The sequence below is a fragment of the Bacillus rossius genome, chromosome 1, assembly GCF_032445375.1.
Source record: "Bacillus rossius redtenbacheri isolate Brsri chromosome 1, Brsri_v3, whole genome shotgun sequence".
Taxonomy (NCBI): domain Eukaryota; kingdom Metazoa; phylum Arthropoda; class Insecta; order Phasmatodea; family Bacillidae; genus Bacillus; species Bacillus rossius.
The window spans coordinates 71,827,830-71,850,620 of record NC_086330.1 but is presented as its reverse complement, the minus strand read 5'-3'; the positions used below and the strand labels follow the sequence as shown (position 1 = coordinate 71,850,620).

At 35.5% G+C, this 22,791-nt stretch overlaps 1 protein-coding gene across 7 annotated transcripts in view; it reads left to right on the top strand.

Moving 5' to 3' along the window:
- The window catches only part of LOC134537532 (rab GTPase-activating protein 1-like), a 132,001-nt gene that overhangs the window by 7,768 nt on the left and 101,442 nt on the right, over positions 1-22,791 (top strand). For all 7 annotated transcript variants that reach the window (XM_063378100.1, XM_063378071.1, XM_063378091.1 and 4 more), the window contains exons 4-5: positions 3,737-3,920; positions 19,426-19,587. In XM_063378100.1, the coding sequence (XP_063234170.1) occupies positions 3,737-3,920; positions 19,426-19,587 (346 nt within the window). The remainder of the gene's footprint in view (positions 1-3,736; positions 3,921-19,425; positions 19,588-22,791) is intronic.

The window sequence follows — 22,791 nt, the reverse complement described above, 5'->3', positions numbered from 1 at the left end:
TACATAATGTAGTGTATAGTGGATGCAAGATGTTCACTGTAAGATCATCACAAATTTATAAAATGGTGACTAATAGTTGGAAATTTAATTGGGAACTGTGTTGCATTTCCTTATCACAATCATGATGATAACCAGAATGTCTCAAGCCAGGAACCTGATACTAATATTTTATAAAATGGTATAAATTTTTGTAACAAAATATAATTTAACCCTTAGAGCATTAAAAAGTACACGTAGGTACACATTTAAATTTCCCTATCTCTGATGCTGTGATTTTTTTTTTGCTTGCGTGCAGATCAGAAAAAAATGCAGAGTGAAAATAGGGAACAGATATAGATTATAAAATCATTGAGTGACATGATGTGAATTTTAAGACCAGAAGTGGTTAAAGCTTTGGAAAAAATTATGAAATCATACTTTAAGTAATCAAAAGTAAAATGATTCTGAGATTCTAGAATAGGTGTCATTTGGCTCTGTCGAGGGGACTTGCAAAAAATTGCTCAATAATACACCTTTTTTCCTCCATGGTGTAAACATTTTTAAATTTCTGACAAAAAAAAACTTATTGGGTGATACCAAATGTCCTTAAATTCTATAACAGGTGTTTTAGAATAAGCTATGTAATCTTCCCCTAGCAACAACAGGGAAAATGGCTACCGGCTTAACAAAATATGAGCACATCTGTTTGTGGATAACTCGAAAACTATAGACCAGGGGGAAATTAAGGCAGTTCCACCAGAAGAGGCCAGCCAGCCCACCAAACCCAGAACCCTTCCATTGGCTACCTCAACCAATCAGCAACCAGCAAGCCTGTCATTGGCCGACCAGCCCAGCCAACCAGAAAGCAGCCACCAATAACCCTTCCATTGGCTAACCACCTCAGCCAATCAGGAGCCAGCAAGCTTGTCATTGGCCAACTAGCCCAGCCAACCAGAAAACAGCCACCCAGACACCAGGGTATAAAAGGACCTGCATACTCAGTTCGAAGGACATCTCTTATTGGTTACTCCATATCTAAAAGAAAATCAAGTGTTGAAGTACAACATTTGGAATTTTCTAGTCTAGAATCAGCCACCCTAAATATAGCACAATAGTTTTGTGCAGTGACGTTCCAGGAAATTGGAAATTTTTATGAGAACTTGTATGGTTAGTTTTTGCAACCCAAACCCCTCGAATAAATAAACAGTCACAAATAAATTTTGTTGATTAATTTCTCTCTTTTTAACAAACACAGAATGTAGACTGCGTGACTCTAACTGGGCCTTTGTTGCTGGCGATGGTCAAAAACTTCTATTTAAAATCATCCTAAACACTTTCTCAGCACGGCACGAACCGCAGGCCTGAAATTCTTTTCAACTCTACATTATATGTTAAATTTGGTGAGCTGCCCCGTAACACAGCTACTCTTGCAGATGCCCAAGCAACGACTGACTGTGATGCTATGAAGCTGCATCCACCACGCAGGGAAGAGACAGGTGTGGGACCTCACCGACCAATCACAACACAGCACTCACAATGATACATCAGTATACAAATATCTTAACCCTCACTATTAGGTTTCCCTGCAGTAATAAAACATGAAAAATACAAAGTATTTTCTAATTGGCTGATTAAACAACGTGATGAATTACCGTCTCACCTGGGAAAAGACAGTGCCGATTTTCCCATCACAATAAAACATACAGAATGCACCAGAAAGCCTCTGCACACAAAAAGAAGTCTAAAAAATTAGCACCGCCGTGGCATGCGACTGTATCTCGTCATTTATTTTACCAACACCATACAAAATGTCCCAGAAACATGATTATAGCTTTCAGTTAAATCCAAATGTAAAATACTGATATAAAAAACCATATTTAAAATGAGAAAAAAATTCAACAATGTGTTTACACAAATAATAACCTAGCAAACAATGTGAGAACCAGTATAAACATAGTCAGATGGCTTTTCTGAATAAACCAATAAATATCAAAATTAATAATAAGAATATTAAAAATAATAAAACACAAGTATGAAAAACTAGGTCACATGACCTTGGACCATATCATAGCTGATACTACTGCATTACTTAAAAACGTAATGGCATATAAATACTCTGCAAAGCTGGGGAGGGCAGGGGTTCTCTGCACTACAAGTTTCAAAACAAGTCATTAAAAGTTAAAATAATTATGGTATTGAATAATGCAAATAATTTTTCCACGAATAACTTCAGCAAGTATTGAAATAAGTATTCAGTGGTGTATGTGGAAGGAATTTAATAATTTTTCGATGAAAAATCAAGCGGGACAAAGCTACAAGAAGAGTCCTCAGTACCAGAAACCATTGACTACAAGAATTGTTGGATAAAATTACATTGAGTTCAACTGAGTTTCTGAGTCTTATTGAAGATTGTATTTTTCATGTGATCATGAATGTGGACTGCAACATCTACTAGAGAGACTACATCCACAATTCATAGATCATTGTAGAGCAGCTCCTTCACCAGTGGCAACCTGTAGACATATGTCATTGCCTGGTGAATCTGTGACATTATTATCAACATAAGTTTTGGTTACCATTTTAAACATTGCTATTTGATAATAAGAAAACTTGGAATGCTCTCACAGATTTGGTGTGTGTGTTTGTGTTTGGTTCACGTGCTTTTCACCCATGTGGAAAAGCATCTGAACCAAACACAAACACACACAAAAACACTCGCACAGTTTGGTCCACATGCTTTTTCATTTGTGGCGTCCCTGGCACAACGACCGTCTTTATAGACATACCGTTAGACACCTAGCAATAACATATCGAGACCTGATTATGTTTTATTAACTGGTGTTTCATTAAGAATATTAACTTTATTTTGAGAATCTTAACCAGATATAAACTAGCACATATTTCATACTTAATTGCATATAATTATTTTTGTAATAACAGGATTTATGCAAAAGAAACAACTAAAGTTGTGGTTAGATAATATTATGCTACAAGTAAATTATTTTAGTGCTCTTAGAAAGCTCTTGAGATTTGCAATTGTTGAAATATATTGTTAAAAATATTATCTTGTTTTATTGTTAAAGTAATTATGGATTTACTGACAGTCTATGATTCATCATATTGTTGAATAATGTTAAAAAAGTAGTTTACACTTACATTTTTTTTAAGATTGTCAGTAGAAATCTTCTGTAACACTATGAAAATTGCTTTGGTTCTATGATGTGAAATATTTGGTTTAATAATTTACTTTCAAATTTTTTATCCTTATGAAAAATCATTTTTTACTGTATATGTTTGTTAATAGTTGTTCATGTTGATAATCAGTTCATATGTAATGTAGTGTTGTAATTATTTATTGTTCTTCAATAAACATTTCTTAATAAATACTTCATTACAGTTTTAAACATATGTTATTCAATAATCTTGATACTTTGTGCTATGTACCACTAATGATTTGGTAAATTGATTTTGTTTAAGACAATCTTTTAGAAACTTTATATAAATAGGGTGGTGGATCAGTGAATATCATTTTAAAGTACCTGAAAAAATCCACATTTTATCTTTTTAATGATGTGAACTTTGTACTGATCTGTAACTAAATGCTAATCATACTATAATGATCTAAAAATATTTACTTTACAGTGAGAAATCTTTTTAAGTGAGCCGCTTTACAGTGATATTTCACTGTATGTCTTAGCTGTGATAGACTAACATAACCAAGATGGCAGTGTGCAAGTGTTGTGTTGCGGTTGCGCAGGCTGTACGATGCAAACACCCACAGCGTCATGGCACGCTACGAGATCCATCGCATCCTCTTTTATGCCCGCGGCACAGTTGGCTCCAGCGAGGGGTCTTGCTTCGCCTTCACGTGGTCCCATGGGGACACCCAGGAGTCGGCCATCTTCCAGTGCCACGTGTTCCGCTGTGACATTCCAGAGGCGGTGAGTGTTGGCTGGCAGTTCCTAGTCATGTAAATAACTCTCAGTCAAAAACTCTCTTAGAAAAATTTAAAATAATTTCCTGGATAATAATTTAAAAATATTTAGCACTTGGCCTATTAGCAATACATGCAATTTTACCCTTTTAAAAAGTTTTTCCTGTAAGTTTAACATTAAATGTCAGAGTAGAAACAGTTATCTAATTTAGAATTCTAAAATAATTTTTAAAGAATTAAACGCAGCTCCTGTATTCATACATTGTTTAAGTCTCGCTAGAGGTCTATCTCTTGTTGTTACTTGTGTAAGTGAAAAAGCAGATACTGAAAAAAAAAAGTTGTAAAAAATGGAAGCAAAATAATAATAATAATTATTATTATTATTCTTAGTATTATTATTATTATTATTATTATTATTATTATTCAAGCTTGAGATAAACGTTCTATAAATTCTCAGGGTTGTTATAAACATCATGATGCCATGTATTCCAAATGAATAATTACATTACCTTATAACAATATATAACTATGTATATGCAAAATGCTCAAAAAGGTAAACATATAAGGTGCCGTGGGAAAAGTTCTAAATTGCACCACTTCATTTACAATAGTCACCTCATTTTATTTAATGAGTTAATGTTTTTAGCATTTGTTTACTTTAAACTGTTTTTTTTTTGGACATTTTAACATTTTGGCAGGACCTTTAATTTTAATTTACCCGGTGCTCAAGCAGGACAGTTTTATTTGCACCGCAGTCTACCAGTGGCCCACTTTCTGTCTAAGATGCTTGCGTTAGCAGCGAGGACCGATAACTAGGGCCTGGAAAACTTTGGGGTTTTCAGTATGCAAAAAGCAGTACTTTCAAATTAGAAAAGCGGTGGTTTAAAGTTGGTATTTTCATTATGCGGTGGAAATTTTACCAGTATTTTAAATGTTGACTAATTTTTGCAGTTATTGAATATAATAGTTTACATATTTAATAAACAATCCATGTATACTAGGAATAGACTAATATGCATAATAACAGCCAAATAAATCCAAAACAGTTACAAAACACAGACATTTAAAAAAAAATCATATGTGCAAACTCTAGAAAACACAGTGTTAAAGCAGAGTACTTTACAATCTTTTATACTTCAAAACACATTTCACTTAGTAATTGTAAGTTGTTGTTTCTGATATTGATATGCTCGGTCTCGAGCACTCAAAGTATTATTCAGCATTTTCAAACTCTAGACAGAAATATGTTGCAACATACTACATACAGGCTGTTACGAAAACAATCAACTAAACTTGGCGCGCGAATAAATATCAGCAGTGGAATGCCACTACGTTGGGAACGCTGTCGCAGCTCGTGACGTCAACAACAGATGCTGGCTGCATGATAGTCATGCATGCCCGCACACACCCAGTCTCGCTGCGCAGACTAATTTCCTACCTGCAAAATCATTATTTGCTTATTCTCTTGCTATTTACGAAGTTACACAAAATAAACAACTACGGTAAGATAAATTCGTTAGCTGCTAACATATGTGTTTAGCTTTACACAAAACAAAACTTCTCACAGTCTGGGAAATGTATATGATCTTCGTTAAGGAAGCATTCGCTTACGTGCGAAGTTAGTAGAAGCTATGTTGGCTAACCTGGACAAACCAGGATAGTTTTGTTTACATTTTACCGTATATGACGCAACTTGGATAAATAAAAGACATTAGGTTTTTCTTTTGCTTTGATATAATATTTTATACACTTTTCGCAAAATACAATAAATGCGTTCTCATATCCGGCCAAGTGTGCACGGTAGTTTAGAATTTGGCATCATATTTTTATTTTTCGTAGAGTGCAAAAGTTTGAGTTTGCTTGCATTCAATAAATACGATATTGGCTTAATGGAGTGGAGGAACACGGGGTTGCCACTTGAACAAACCCCGGCGCACTAATGAGAAGAAACTTAGTGCGAACTATACCCGAGATCAATTTTGAGCATCAAAACCATACACGAACATGGCTTATGTAAAAATAAGGTAATTATGCTGGAACACAAGACTTGGGTTAAAGGATACTTTAACCTTGCGTGAGTATTAGTGATCTGCAAATAATGGTACTTTTCGGAGATATATTCGCAGTGTAATATAGAAATGTTGTGGTTTTCGTGAATGTACTTACTTTTGCGTCTTGTAAACTGCATAGAACTGGATATCGTCAATCTCACCAACTTGATGCGTGATAATCTCGTAAACACATGCATGACGAACGCTCATACAGACTACTTCCTTACTGAATTAGGACTTAAACAAGACGTGTGGCAATGTTGCAAAATTTCTCCAACTGTTAAATTTTACAAATTTCTTAAATTCGATGACAAATTCTTGCAAATTCTTGATCTTGAGGCGTGAAGGAATTCATATCAGCCACACTTGGGTCGCCAAATGTTACATTCCAGGCTGGCCCGGCAAAGCAACCCAGAATGATACACTTGAAAAGTTTATGATGTTAATCCTCAATGATGTTTTGTAGATTATTATTTTCAAGTTTCTTCAGCCACACACTGCGACAATCGAGCAATAACTAGTTGAACAACATTCTTCCCTTACACAGGTGAAAACAAAGGGGAGGCAACCCCGTGTAGCACTTACCAATCACAATGCAGCACCAAGTACATGACCATATAGGGAATAATATTGGAAAAATATTTTTCTCTGAAAGTTTGAAAAGACACATCACACCACCGCATGGTTCATCCTGATTGGCTGGCAAGACAGCGCCCAGCGAAAGTTCTAATTCATTGTTGCGCGGCCATGTGCCTACGCACTGGGTTTTGCCATCAATGCACTAACTTGGGGCGTGAAAAAATAACTTACTGGTGACAAAGTGTCACCCCCGTTTCTTGCTTTTGTTTTTCTTTAACGTTTTTAGAATGTAGCCTCACAGTGAAAAGATGCTTTAAAATTGTAAAAATTTAATTTTAAACATGTTAATTTTAACTGACCAAACAAATTATAGCAAACAAATAATAATTAAAATACATTCCTCTTTATGAAAAACATAGCTAAAATTAATTAATATTAATGTGCTACTTGATTGTATAATAATTATGAAACAATAAAACATGAGCAACATAACATATTCTCAGTTAAGTGTTATTAGTTTCAGGGGGCTGGAACTACAAAGTGATTTTGGTTATAAAAGAAAAAAATTTGTTAGAGGTTGTATGAAAAAATTTAGTCCATGTACTTATTTTAATATTTGCAGAGATATTGGCAAAAGAAGATTGGGGGATTAAACCCGGAATAGGAATAGGAATGTATTGGTTAAATAACTGTAAAACTGATGTAATTATGTTGGCTGTCTCTTTTCGTCTTGCATTGCATTAATTTGGAATGCACTTGACTGAGTTATTTTAAATACTGCATGCACACCTAATTGCTGTTAGACATTCATGCATTTTTAACTGCAATTCCAATTTCATGAGCAATTTTATTTCAAAATGACTTGGTTTGCCATCACGTATTTTGCTATAGGTTTAATTATGTTCTCTTATATCACTTGAAATAATTAAAAAAAATTGGTTCAAAATCAGATTGTAGAACAGTGTCATTGATACAAAAATTCATAACTAAAAAATTTGTTATTTTTTAAAGGTGTTGGATGATCATTAAATAAATCCATCATAAGACATATAATGAAAATTAAATTTTTTATTTTGATTCAGAATTTTTATTACCTAAAGTAATTATAAATTTCAAGGGAAAACATAATTAGTGTGTTTAAGTATGTTGTGTGTGGTTAAAACTGGATATTAATTATTTATTTTATGTATGTATTGCATGCACTATTTTGTATTGAAAATTATTGAGAGTTGACCTTTTAAGAATGTTAACTCTTGTTATCTTCATTGTAATATTAGGATTCTGATAATAGTTTATGTCATTCCTGGTGATAAATCAGGTGTCGAGTTCTTGTTGTAAGGTCAAACAGAATAATCTCTCTTACCCTCTGTGATATTTTTACTTCAGCATTTGCTGGCAAGACTTTCATGTTTATTTCTAGACTCTTACAAGACTCATTTTAAAGCACACTCAACAACAGTGATGAGAGACTGTAATATGCTGGTCAGTATTTAGTTTACTACTTTTATTCAGTAAATATTGAAGTTTTAAAATTTTATATACTAAAATTAGTTTTTAAATATGCCTTAGTAACTTTATAAATGGTTATAATTATGTAAGAACAATTTGCTATAGTGCAGTTTTCTGTATTCTCACTGCATGTTTGTTATATGTAAATGTTACCTTCTATTTTTTGAGGTTATAAGAATCATTAATGACGATAACCAATACAAACACCAATAAGTCTATTACATTTTTGGATACTTTTTGGTTTGTGTGCACCGTCAAACACCCAATCTAAACAGTTGGCAAGTCTGCTCAGATTGTGTACTCCTCCCTCTTATCTGCTTCTGTTAGTATCACGTGAAGAGTTGTAGTGATTACAAACAAACTGTTTTATGTGCATCAAACTCATTCTGGTGTAGCAGTTTCATTCGGCAATATTTTATACACATTGTGTGTCTACCTTTATTTTTAAAATAGTTTATAACCAGTGGTTCGCTTGTGCAGTTTCAGGTATTGCTTATATTTTACCATTCTAGAAATGCATGTGATTAATTATGAACATTATTACTTCTAAAGAAATAGACAAAACCAATTATCACTTGTATAAAAGAAATATATAAACAAACCATTTAAGAATATTTCCTAAATTGTATGAGTAAAACCCGCCTTCAAAGAACATTTATTCAGTTTATCGAATTAATGTACGTATTTATTGTTTTGTCTGTGGATCATGAGAGTATGTTAAAGGGTTTTGTTTTCTATTTCATTGGTTTTTGGCATATATTAAATACATGCTTTGTCTTTGCTTAACCAAATAATTTGTGAACTGATAAAAAATATTAAATTGAATGGTAATTGGTCAGAAAACAGATAGTGCTAAACATAAGGTGATCTTTTTATGTTTTACTGTAGATAAGAATTTTCGGTCTTCCAGGACTATTAACGCAAAAATCTTAGGATAGATTGATAGAATCGAAGCTTCCAAGGGACCAGAAGTTATATTGTGATGCCACAGCTTTTGAACAAGAAAACTATGTTGAAATATAGATGTTACTTCAAGAAATGTGAATGGTAGATACCAGTAATATCGAGATACTGAACTGATTGTCGCTTTAAGATGATTTATTTTAAATAACCAAATTTGTGTTGGAATTGAAAGATAACGCGTTGTAGAATTACATGCCAAACCTTGGAAGTTTCTACAGAATGGAGAAACACGGAGTACTTCACAAAAAATTAGAATAAAATAGAAAGTTGACATAATTTGGATAAAAAAAAGTTCCTGGGATAGAGACAATTACAAGAAGATGAACCTTTGTATTTTGGTTCAGACTGAGATATAACTGTGTGTCGACGAATATCTAACAGTATGAGAGAAATAATCATCGCAGAAGGAAGGAAGGAATTAATTCTGGAGAGTCCTATACCATAGATGCTGCTGTACCTTGCAGATTACAACCCGGAGTCTTACAATTGGTTAACCAAAGGTACTGGCACAAGCAGATGACGATTTCTCCCAAACGTTACCCATGAGTTACCTCAGAACGAGAGCCGGTGTCATCTCCGAAGTACATTCGTAAATATCAAGTAAGAGTGTAAGGGTCTTGTGTTATTTTTCCTTCACAGGACAAACTAACAAATTTTTGTGTTACCATTTTGAGTCTTGTCGCTCAGCATCAAACTGAATTAATGAGAACAGTTTATAAACAAATAATGGGGCTTTTGATAAACCTTGTGTTATTAAAAGATGCTTATGATTCATAATATTGCAACAGAGTTAAGTCAGTATTTGAGCATAATTGTTATAGAAAATTTACATAGTTATTTGGATGCATACTTGCTAATATGTTTTTGTGTTAATTGTACTTGAGTTTACGCATCCAGTGGTCCAACTCTTGTTTTACCGAGTTCTTTTTGTGGATAAGTAACATAAAGTTAAACTTAACATTATATCACTTTATTTGTATCTTACATTGTGAATTATATTGATTAACCACACATTTTCACAGCGGTCATACATGAGCAACTGTTAGAGTGAACTGTATCTACCTGAGAATTCTTATTAATTGAAGAATGGTAAATTCAGTAATCTTTATGCAAATTATTATTGAAATAATGTATTGATGTACAGTGTTCATGGAAGGTTATTAAGTAAATGACTGATGTGCACTTTCAGTTTGTGAGTTATTTTGGATATATTCTGGCCCCAGCATTAAAAAAACCCATTATGTTAATATCTCGACTAAGGTGATATAATTTTACACAGTCACTGGAGTTCATGCACCAGGCACACATCACAAGTGGTTATGGTTTTTAATTTTTAGTATAGATTAAGTATCTGATTTTATAACTTCTGTTTTAGTGCGTTTGATGAAATCACACTTCCTTTTCATTTCACAAGGTAGAAAATTAAAAAAAAAAATTAAAACATGCACCTATTTAATTTTAATTAAGTTTATGCCATTGTTTACATGGACATTTTCATTTATTATGGTCAAAACTATGCTTCAAATAATTAAATAATTTCACCTTATTAAAAATACCTCCATTATTTTAAGTAATTTGATACAATCACATCTTTATTTGAAATGTAGAACACAGATATGAAATTTCTTATACATCATACAATTTGATTCTTAGTTATGCTTAGTATTGCTTAAACTAAATTTCCAAATATTTTTACTTTTTGGATTTTTTCCCCACAGGATACTTATGTAAAAATTCAGACCTAAGTAAATATGGCAATATCCATCAACACAATAAAAACAAACTTTTCCAATTTTTTACTGCAGATCTGAAATCAAAATTATTTACACTATACTTACATTTAAATTTAAATTAAGTTTATTGGGCCAGTACTGATTTAGTGGATTCTAAATATATGTTAGAATTTAAGAGTTGATATTTCAGAGAACGTTGAATAAGAGAAGGTAGCTTAAGGTATGTTAATTAATAATTTCCAATATCTTAAGTTAAGTTTGCTTTGATCAGAACATATTATTTTTTAAAAATCGTATCTACAATATTTCACCCTTTGAGAACTAAAACATAAAGCTATAAAATTATAAAAAAGGATGTTGATAAAATGTTTAATAAATTAAAGAAGCATAAATAAGCTAACTCTATACAATAGAGGTAGTGAACAATTTACTTAACAAGTTTACTAGCCAGAATGTTGAGCTTATTAAAATTAGAAATTAATTTGTATGTCTTACTAAATTAGTTTCGGAGATAATATTTTTTTAAAAAATAAATCTAAGTTTAATTTGTTTCTTTCTTCTAGTTCGAATTGAATTGGACGTATTAATTTTTCATTTTAAAAACATATCTACCTCTTAGGTTTGAATTTTGCAAAATGGTATAAATGTGGTTGGTATTTTTTGTATGTTTATATTGATACCCAATATATTTTATTATTTTTGATTAGATTTGAAGATACACCATTTTTAACCCTTTTCACTTCTAAAGGTTGAATTTCGCAAAATGGTAAAATTGTAGTTGGTAGTTTTCATATGTTTATTATCGATACCCAAAATATTTTTGTATGCATGATTAACTTCAGAGATATAATTAATTATATGAAAATTATATTTTCTCCTTTTCAACCATCATAAAGGTGAAATTCTGTAATTATATATATATTAGTTTTTAAGCTAGCCAAAGACCTTTCTAATAATAAAAAAATTCATTCAAATCTGTCTTTTTGTTTTCAATTGATGCTGGAATAAACAAACAGACAAAAAAATTAAAAAACTATATTTTTTGAGTTCTCAATAATGTAAATTGCCATTTACAATAGTTTTTTCATCATTTAATTCAATGTGCAGACTTTTTATGTCAAACAGTTTTATTATTGGTATAGAAAATGGTATATTTAGCCATGAACACAGTTTGTCTGTAGTCCTGTATGTGGTGTGGCTGGTAGTTTGGTGGAGGGAGCTCTGTGGGGTGCTCGCTGATATGCTAATGGGAGGTGATAACTGCTGGCAGTAGGGCGGGGAGGGGGACTGTGGTAACTGAAGCCTCGTGTCAGATGGACACTGATAACAGCGACGAGTGAGCGGAGCGAGCGAGAGTGTCTAGCTGCATGCTTGTGACCTCATTACCGCTACATGTGTTTCCCTTTCATACGCTCCAGAGTTACACTGCTGCTGGTCCTTGTGCTCTTCCCTCGTCTCTGTTGACAGTAGGTATGTATGTGCATTGGTGTTCATTTGTTATTTTGGTCAGTTTCGTTTATCTAACAAATGTGTGTAGGTTGTTGATCAGAAATGTAATGTTTGGTTTTATTTTGTACCGTACTGCATGAATTCAAAGTAACCGAGGAAGTTTATAGATTAAATCTTACAGATTTAAAAATAATTTATAAATTAATTTTTTAACGTGTACTAAAGTTTTTGAAATTTTGATCACAAGACTGTTGACTACTTAGGCATGTTGGTGCTAGCAAAAGTAGAATATTATTTCTTTGCAGCATATCTCTATATAATATTGTACATATTAAATATTTACTGTAGTTTGTGTAATGTTTTGTGATTTGCTGTGGCCTTTTAATGCTTAGGCTTCAATTTACTTTTCTTTGTGTCATGACACCTCTCAAGACAATACGCAAAATGTTTGAGCCGAATTGCAGTTTTTTGTTAAAGACAAAATGATTTTATAGTTCTGATAAGTACTGAGGAGAGGTTGGTTGGCATTATCTATGCTAGTACATTTTTCACGGTTAGGAAGCATTTAAATTAGCATAAAACTGAAATACATTACCTATTGTGACAGTGTCTCAGCAGAGTGCGTGCACAAAAGGAAGAGGTTAAAAGAGATCATTGAAAAGGAGGAAAGGTGCAGATAGCTTAATATTCATTGCTCCTTCACAGTTTTTTTAAAATCTTTTTTTGATCTTTGATGTGTAGTATGTATCAATTCATGTCTGCCATCCAAGGGTTTGGTTGGCTACTGAGATGAAGGTGACCAGTAATTTAGTGATCATGGAGATGTGCTGACGGTGTCCACAATGATCTTGGGTTGGAAATTTAGAAGTCGGTCTTGAGAAAATGCGTTTTTCTTATTTGTCTCACAAATTTGAATTTAATGCAGATTGAAGAGTATCCTCGTCTTTTCCTAGTAGGCCAGTTCACATAGAAAATATGTGGCAGAAAAAAGACAAGGTCGTCATTCCAGCTATTAAACAATGAAGTTCACTTGCAGCTGAACCTGTGAGGAAATGTTCTTCTGCCCTGATGTGTAATGTCTACAAAGGTAGTAAGAATTTTGAAGGTTGAAACATCCAAAAACACCACAAAGTAACTAGTTTTTTTTAAAATTGATGTGGTACCCACTTCACTTCGTTTTTTTTAAATATAGATGATTGATGGACTTAATGCCAGCGACCGAAAATTACCCTGCTACTGCGTAGCAAGTTAGAACATGACTATTCACTGCTGATGTCGAAACCAGAGTAGTTGGATAACATGGCTTCATCCACACTGGAGTCACAGTGACCCAAACAACCAGTAAAAACTTAATATAATATGTGGCTTTCTCTGCCAATCACAAAGCACAATAAACTAAATCATATGTTCCATGAATTTCTACTTCAGTGCCTTACATAACTGCATAATTGAAACACATTTACTGACAAAACTACTTGACTGAACTTTTGCTAGAGATGATTAAGTAAGTGCAATTGTGCCAACACCGGTTGTTTTTTTATTGTCGGTAAACCAACACATTACGGAAAATACCAGAAGCTCAACAGTTGTCTAGAAATTAATGTAAACAAAACTTTCAGAAATAATGTGAAATAAAGGTAAAATAAGATGCTAAAAATTATGTTTATTCAGATGACATCATTGCCAACTAGTCAAAAATGAATTATTAGTAATTTAAATATATTTACATAATGTCAAAAAATGAAAAAATCCCTAAGACATACAAACCTCATCAAAACACATGGGTTAAAGCAAATTAAGCATAAAATATTCAAGATAAGCTCTTTTAACTTTAAATTAATACAACAATAAATCAGTATTTATCTACTAATTACCAAAACCAATAAAATGCTGTAACCCTCGCTAAACATGAACATTAACTTATGAGCATGTGAGGGGCATAACGTCTGCAAAATTAATAATACGTATTTACTGCTCAGTAAGTGAGATCTAATGGCTTTCAACTGGAGGCTTATTTGTGTTTTAAATATTTGTGCAGCAGGTTTTGGTAAATATTTACTCAAGTTAATTAATCCATGTATAGTTTCAAGTAGTGATAATGTAAACTGTATTTGGTGAGGGTAGAATATATATTTTTTATTACATCCAAGGGAATTTTTACTATCATAACTATTGATAAATGTGTTTCAACTGTTAGAAAATGGGCTGTAGGGAGTACTTTATACTTGGGAATGCTTTATACTTTTTTTTATCAATATTTTGTAGTATCAATTTTTTGCAAGGCATTTGGAACTTACGAACCTAGTTTAACCACTTCTCTAACTTGAATACAATAGTGGTCAGAGTCCTGGTTGGGCAGGTAATGGAGTTGTCAGGAAGAGCCGAGTGAAGTGCCGAAGCTACTGCTAGGCACCAGTTTGTAGCATTCGTAGTTTTACCAGAATAGGAAATAAGTTTGTATGAAAAATTTTCTAAGTTTATTTTTTACTATAAGGTAAATTGCTTTGATTTATATAGGAACATAAATATTATTGTAGAACATATTCAAATCAAGGTTGTAATATATTATGAAGTGCACTCCATAAAAATTAAGCTCACCTTTAAATTATGTATACTAACAATAAACTGTTTGGGGTGAAAAGTCTGTACATTGCATGAATTTACAAAAAAGAAAAAAAAACTATAGCAAACTGATATTTGCATTATATAGTACCTAAAAGTATGGTTTTTAAAATATTTGCCTATTTGACTGTTTGATTGTCTGATTGTCTGTGTGTTCTGGTATTGCTCAAAAACTGCTGAACAGATTTTGATGAAATTTTTGTTGTTATCTTTGGCTAACTTAAACAGTAGGCTATATACAATTAAAAAATTCTCCCCAAGTGGTTGAAAAGGGGGTAGATATGGTTTTTGAATAATTAATATCTTCAAAGCTAATCAAGCAATAGAAAATTTATTGGAAATAAAAAATAAACATACCAAAACTGTTTACATCTTTTTTACAATTTTGCAAATTTTCACCTCTAAGGGGTTCGGTTTTAAGAAGAAAAATGCATACTTCTGAACCTATTAGAATTAGGGGTAAGAAAATAAGATTGAATGACATGCATATTTATTCCATTTGTCATTATTTTGCTGTTAAGAAAAATGAAAATGGGCAAGTTTTGTTTTATAAAAAAAAAAAAATTATATCTCCAAAGCTAAAAAAACTTGCACCTAAATATTTGGTAAGAATAATTATCGTAATAAAGAAAATATTTTTTACCATTTTGCGAGATTCCACTCCTGGAGGTGTAAAAGAGATAGGTTCTGTTTCAAAAATAAAAATGAAAACTTATGCATCCACTAGAAATAGAGGTAAAAATCTATGATGGAACAAAGCGCATATAGAGTTAATTACCGAAAGCCCTTGATTAACTGACATTTGTTTAAAATACATTTGTTGTAACGGACACTATATTTTGTTGACTTTAATTTGGTTTATGGCCACCAAACTTGTTACAGAGGACATTTCTGCATTGCAACTTACAAACAGGCGAGTTTGGTACTTCTTGAATAACCTTTATATACACTCGTATCCAAGTGCTGTCAGTTTTAAAAGTGTGTCTGTATATCTGTTTTCCCCAGCCTGTATAAAAGGAGGATAAGGCTCTGCATTAATACATATTTTCATATTTATGATGTGCATGACAAAGAAATGACAGCCAATTTACCCCTTCCTCCGGCCCGTGATTCTCGATATGCCAAGTGAATCTATGCAGGCTTTTCACTGATTTGCTAGATGGTGACGTACACAAGCCATTCTATTCCAAAGAGTTTTGGAGTCCGCCATTAGTCCTTCGTTGTTCAGGCTCTGTGCATTCGTAGTGTTTTTACCGTAAATGAACAGATTAAGTTCTTATAGTTTGTTTTGTTCTGTGAAATCTTATTACGTACACTTCAGTTCAATGTAGATGCTGGTTTACTATGTTGAGGCTTGAATTATAAGTTGTGCAATAATGTTTATGCAACAATGTTTATGGCCCTGCTGCCATCAGTCATATGAGGAGAAACTGCCACTTTTCTCACACATTCTCTCACTTCCTGTTCTTCTTTCTCTCACCCTCACTCTTGTCAAGGCAAGCAGTTTAAACTTTTTATAACCTTCACGCTTGCTTTATCAAAGTTGACAAGTTTTAATTGTTTGGCTGTGCTGCAGCGCACGTTATTCTGCCGCACTGCCTGGCAAGTCACAAGCCGGCAGTAACTTATCAGATAGCACATTAAAAAGATTTTTCTATTATTCATTACATAATGGGTTACATTTCTTAAACTTCAAATGTTTAATCAGAATTTTATTATGTATTGTATTGATAGATAAAAGCAGGCACTTTTGGAAGGTCTAGGACCATTAATATTGTTCGTTATGGGGAAACGTGATTTAATTAACAGACTTTTACTTGAAGGACAATTTTTGGGAATATAACCAGTCTGTTAAGAGTGAATGGTAGTTAAAATGATTGAAGGAAAAAAATGTAATATTTTGAGTTTTTTGGACTTGTTCGTGCAAAAATTCACAGAAAAAGACAAGCTGAAGAGTGCTGCCAAAGTGATAAAGGCAACAGGAATGTGAACTACATCGCCACTCTCGTCACTCGTAAGATGCAGTAAGTGAGGAACCCAGTGCTTATCTCCTCCATATCGCATTACTGTCATGTCACGTCTGGAGGAACGATTTCACATACCAATCTGTAGCCTGTCAGTTTTGCGAGTGCAGGTGCGGATCAAGAGAGGAGGGATTTTATAATAATTTTCTCTCTTTCAGGAAATTGATCCTGGTTTATGATTTGTGATAGTGAAACAAAAAATTGGCTTTGTAGTTATTTATATAGTTAGAGATTAAAAATTTAAAGTAATTATTTCTTCCAATAACAAAGAAACTATAATAACTAGAAAATTAAAAAAAAAGATAGTCTGATAGAGGAGGAAATTCCCAAGAAAGAAGTTTCTGTGACTCATTGTAAGCCCAGAAGGTGAAAGACCATGCTTGACCTACTGCAGGCACTTCAGACATGACCAGTGCCATCTACACTTAAGCAGTTGCAGAAATTTCTGGAAACTACAAACTGGTTCTGGGACCATGTGCCAAATTTTTCACTGTAGCTGCATCACTTCACGTAAAAAGTATCTTTAGGATTCTGAGGCGCAGCAAGCCTTTGACAACCTTCAGGGCCTATTTGGACAGTGCTGTACACTGGCAAGACTGGACCCATCACCCAAGGTGTCTCTTCTAACTGATGCCAGTGTGGAGGGTATCAGTGTAGTTCTTTATCAGATAAGGGACAATGGTGAGCATCTTATCCTCGGTATGGTAGTACCAAGTTAGAGCAGCAGATTGGCGCTACCTTTACAATGAACGAGATTGCTTGGCCGTGGTGTGGGCAATACTGCAATATCTACATTATCTGGACGGACGTCCGTCCTTTTACACTTTGAACAGATAGCACGTGCTTGTAGGAGCTCTGTTCTATGCAAATTCACATGGTGGCTCTATTCTTGCAGGCCTACGATTTTGACATAGAGCATGTTGCATTCGAGAGAATATCTTAGCAGACACCATGTCATGGGTTCCGGGCCCTTCAAATGATGTATTGGACTATGTTGCAGATGATTTGCTTTCAGTAACTCTTATCTTGACTCATTGCAAGTATCTGACTTGCATTTATCGCGTAGTGTATAAACCCGGCCAAGTGGTGTGTTGCAGTATCTCCTGTTCGCTCGTGACTGCCTGGTAGCTTGGGAGCCAGCGCATTGCCAGCAAGTCGCTGGCAGCCCGTGCAAGTAGCTCAAGGGGCTGGAGACACTCCTGGGCGGTTATTTCCAGGGACGTCTGTGCGCCAGTGCCGGCTGTGCCAGAGAGCCAAGACTAGGCATCAGAATTGCATAGAACAGCAGCGACCCAGACGGCTAGCATCGCCATTTAGGGAAGTAGCACTGGACATCATGAGCCCTTTACCCTGGATCGACGCGAGGAAAGCAATTTATTCTCATGGTCACTAACCTGTTCATGTGGTGGGGTCTATCCAATTTCAAATGTCCGGGTGGGCACTATGGGACAAATGCTGGAAGGAGATACAGTATTTGAATGAGAACATTCTCTCTTTTGTGCTGGACTGGTGCCACACTGGACTGGTGCCTACACACTATAATTTGCCACGTTAGAGAAACGTACCTGGTGCATTTCAAGACATTCGGGGACAACCTGCGCCTTTTATGAGCCTCCAATGCTGGTACACGTCCCATTGCCTCAGATGCCAGCCTTAGTGCCAGATACACCACCTTCTTCAGATTGGCCGGTTGTGTCCGACCCATGACCCCCTCACGGACTAAGCTGTCCCACCCATGGTCCAGAGCTCTGACACCATCCTAGGCACAGATGGACACGCAGAGCTCCCAAGGAGGGCTCTTAGTGCTGCCGACATCAGCAGGCCAGGACTAGCTGCTGTCAGTGGGAGATATGAGGTGGTGTGGGAGCCAGATGAGTGGATGAGTGAGGATGCATAGACTATTCTGGTTTCAGAGGGCTACCTCTGGATGTGTCTCTGTCAAAAGCTATCTTCCTGATGCCAGTGGAAGAGCTTACAGAGGACCTATCACCTCAGTGCTCCACTAGAGCCCTAAAACACATCTCCTCCCTGGAGTGGAGCAGCATAGTTAGTGAAGACGGTAGTAGCATCATGACAGATCTGCAAGGGGAGCCACCTCCCCATTACAACCTGAGACCTCGACCAGGACATAGACACAGCTGTGACATGTCAGAGGAGGGGGTTGCTGTGTAAAAGCAGTGTAAGAGGAAGGGGGATGGAGTTTTGGTCATTCACCCATTACATCAGAGATTTGCCACTATCACAGCCACCAGGCACGGTATTGATACCCGTGGAGAACTCAAAAAACGTGGCGTGGGAGGTCGCAGTGAGCACACGTACCAGCCAGTGGGATTCTGAGCTCACCTTCCGGCTTGATGCCCCAGTAAGAAACGAGGCACCACGAACCTGACATGCCCTGAGACATCTGTGCTCTCCATGCCCATGTTGGTGGACACTAGACACTTACTTTGAATGCGGGGCAGAGTAATGGTATGATGGTACATTATACTTGTTGTATCTTATGAGATTTTAGTTGTGAAATTGGAGGAAGAAATGTTTATATTATGAAATAACTTTGCAGGATGGTATGCTGTATTGTTTAGGTGGGCCAGGTGTCATCTTGCTTTGCCAAAGCATTCCAGCGAGTTCCTCGTTCGATGATCAACTCGGTGACATCCGCAGACTTGCCCGTACCTCCAGACAAGGAACACATTGAGATATTTGTATTCGAGGTCAGCATGGAGATCAAGGAAGAGGATGGCAGGGTAAGCATGCAAAGTAGTTATTAGTAAAAATCTGAAAAATAAGGTGTTATAGTGCAGTTTTCTCCACTTCATGAAAAAAATTTTTTTAAAGGGTTTTTTATTTTGCATGTTATAAAAATGAAAGAAAAAAAACATTTAGAGCCCCACAGTTTTTTTAAGTACTCTATACTAGAAATTTTTTTCCTTCATTGCTAAACTGTTTGAAATATAAATGTAGTAATTACTTATTTTTAATTTACAATATGCAGTTGATATCACTAGGTTGTGTTTGTTTTCGGAATATACATAGACAGTAATATTTAGGCTAATGTACAGCTATAATTCAGTTCTTCTATGCTTTGCGCTTTAGAATATGTTTGTGAAAAAAAAGGGAGAGAAGTGAATATGAATTCTGTCTACAAATTTATTGACAGAAAATGTTAACAAACATCAAGTGGATATTTTAAAAAATACCTTAATCCTTTTTATTTAACTGCTATGTGATGTCAAAATTTCCATGTAGTCATCACATTAAAATGACAGAAATTTAAGATATTAATATGAAAGTTATGAATTAATAAAGAATAAATATATTGTTACACTGGCCGCTGGTTGGTGCGGAGTCTGGGAGGCTACGACCCTTTCCCAACCCTCCCTCCCTCTTTGCGAGAGTTGTGTGTCACTTGGGCATTAGCGGTCTCTCAATCACGGCCTTCCCCTGCTCCCCGCACCCTCTGTTAGTGCCGTGGAGTACAGTCTGGGTCATGGCCTGGGATTTACCAACATGCCGCCGCCAAGATGTCTTGAGAGTTTTGGGGATGTTGCCTTGGGTCAGTGACACTAGTGACGTCAAATACAGCATCTGGGTGTTTTCACGCCTGACCATGGAGGCTTGTGACATTAACCCGCGGCTTCTGGGTGCTTCTACGCTTGACCTCTGCAGGTATAATAAAGCCCTGCCCCCAAGCGAAGAGCGGAAGAGCAGTGTGAGGAGTCTCCCCCTCTGGAAGAGATACTGGCGATACCTGAGTGATCAGCGAGAGTGTGAGGGCAAGTGGCCTCGTTGGCGAGGAGTCTTGCGCGGTGACATCAGGGCGACTGTCGGTGACTGAAGGCCTGGCTACCAGGGAAGAGTCTCTTTGGTAGCGATACCAGCTAGGGCGACCCGTGTGAGAGAGTCTCGAGAGTCTCTGTGGTAGTGAGCCAGGTGCGACAGGCGACAGTTCGGGACGGAGTTGTGGCGTGGTGTGGGTGAGTGATGCGAGATAGTGTCGAGGACTGTGGTGTGTGGACAGACTGACAGAAGAGCGAGCTACTGGCGAGCGAGGCTCCAGTGGGCAGTGTTAATGTTGGAATGATCAGTTTAAGATTAATTGTTGTGGACAGAGATTGGACTGTGGTTCCTTATTAAATGTAAGGTGTAGACAGTAGTAATAAATAAAACTGTATCTAATTAATTGGGCTATCCTTTATGAACCCAGTTTTCTCCCCACACATTTCCATAACATTTTGGTGTCAGATGTGGGGTTGCCCAAATTAAAAGATTTAGAATTGAGTTATATAATTAAAATAAAAGTAAATAAAAAAAGGAATTTAGTTTTTTGAAAATAAAGTTAGGGTTAAGAATTGTAATGCATTTCAAATGTTATAAAGATAGTTTGAATGTAATAGAGTTAGTGTTAGTTTTGAATAGAAGTTTAGGCTAGGTAATCGTTAAAAATTGAGAGTAAGTAAAATAACTAATTAATTACGTTATTTAAGTAGTGAAAGTGGTAGAGAGAGATGGCTGCTGAGGATTCAAGTGTTGACTATCTGAAGGAAATAAGGGTTGCTCTGGAAGAAATAGTGAATGGCATGAGGGCAATAAGAATTAGTAGTGCCTTTGTTGTGCCACTGTGCAAAGGTGTATGGGATCTTGGAAAAGAAGATAAGAAATGGCATGGCAGGAAAATGGCATGAAGAGCAGCATGGGTTTAGAGAAAAGAGGTCTGCCATAGACCTGATTTTGGCCATACGACAACTGATGTAGAGAAGATACGAATTTGAGAAAGATCTAGTAATATTTCTGGATGCGGAGAAGTCTTGTGTTTAGCAAGCTATGGAAGAAACTGGGAATAAATGAGAGTTAATAAGTGGAGTGAGAAGTATGTATGAGGGGAACAGAAGCAGTGTGAGAACTTGAAGAGGGATAACAAAATGGTTTAAACATGTCAATGGAGTGAAGCAGTGTAGTACATTGTCCTCATTGCTATTTATCATAGATTTGGAGAGGATTATGAAGAGAGTGAAAGAAAAGATCATGGAAGAAAAGATGGAGGCCGTGCTATTTGCTGATGATTTGATGGTGTGGGGAGAAAGGAAGGTGAGGTGCAAGAGCAACTAATGGCATGGAGTGATGAAGTGAGGAATTAAGGTATGTGTGAGATTAGCACTGAAAAAAGTGAAGAGGTCATATCAAAGAACAAAAATGGTGTAAGGAAATGCATTGAATTTAGATGGTGTTGAAGTAGCTTGGCTTCTGGGTTGTAGCCGCGTTCTTGGCGAATAATTCACCGACGTTTCGGTCGACATTGCAGTTGCCATCATCAGGCAGCCAAGCAACTTCAGACAATGGACATGAAAGCCTGCGAACATTATTAGATGGTGTTGAGTTGAAACAGCTAGAAACCTTCAAGTATCTTGGAAGTGTATTGGAGGGAGGGGGCAAAAACAAAGAGGAAATAGTAAGAAGAGGACAGCAAGGAGATGCATTCTACAGTTGTGTGAGAGATTTGGTAGGTAAGGAAGAGGGAGGTGCCATTAAAGTTTAAACAAGTGTGTACAATACCTATTATGTGCCCATAGTCACTTATTGAGCAGAGACTTGGATCTAAATGATGCCTGGAAGATCAGAATGATCCATAAAATAACAATAAATTAACGTTATTGTTAGAGATGAACGAGTCTGCAAATTTTTATGCCAAGTCAAGTCGACTCAAGTTCAGTACTAATACCTTCGAGTTGAGTCGAGTCGAGGCTTAATTATCAGTTGAGTCAAAATCTTAAAAATCGATCCGAGCTGGAGTAGGTTGTTGCAGAAATTTTAGATAATAATTTTATGATGCCAGTGTTTGTGTTAATGTACAATTATTCCATTAGCATTCTATTAAAACTTATCTTCAATGAGTCAGTCATTTGTTTTAACTGAGTAAGTAAAATATAACTATTAATAATACCGTTTTATAA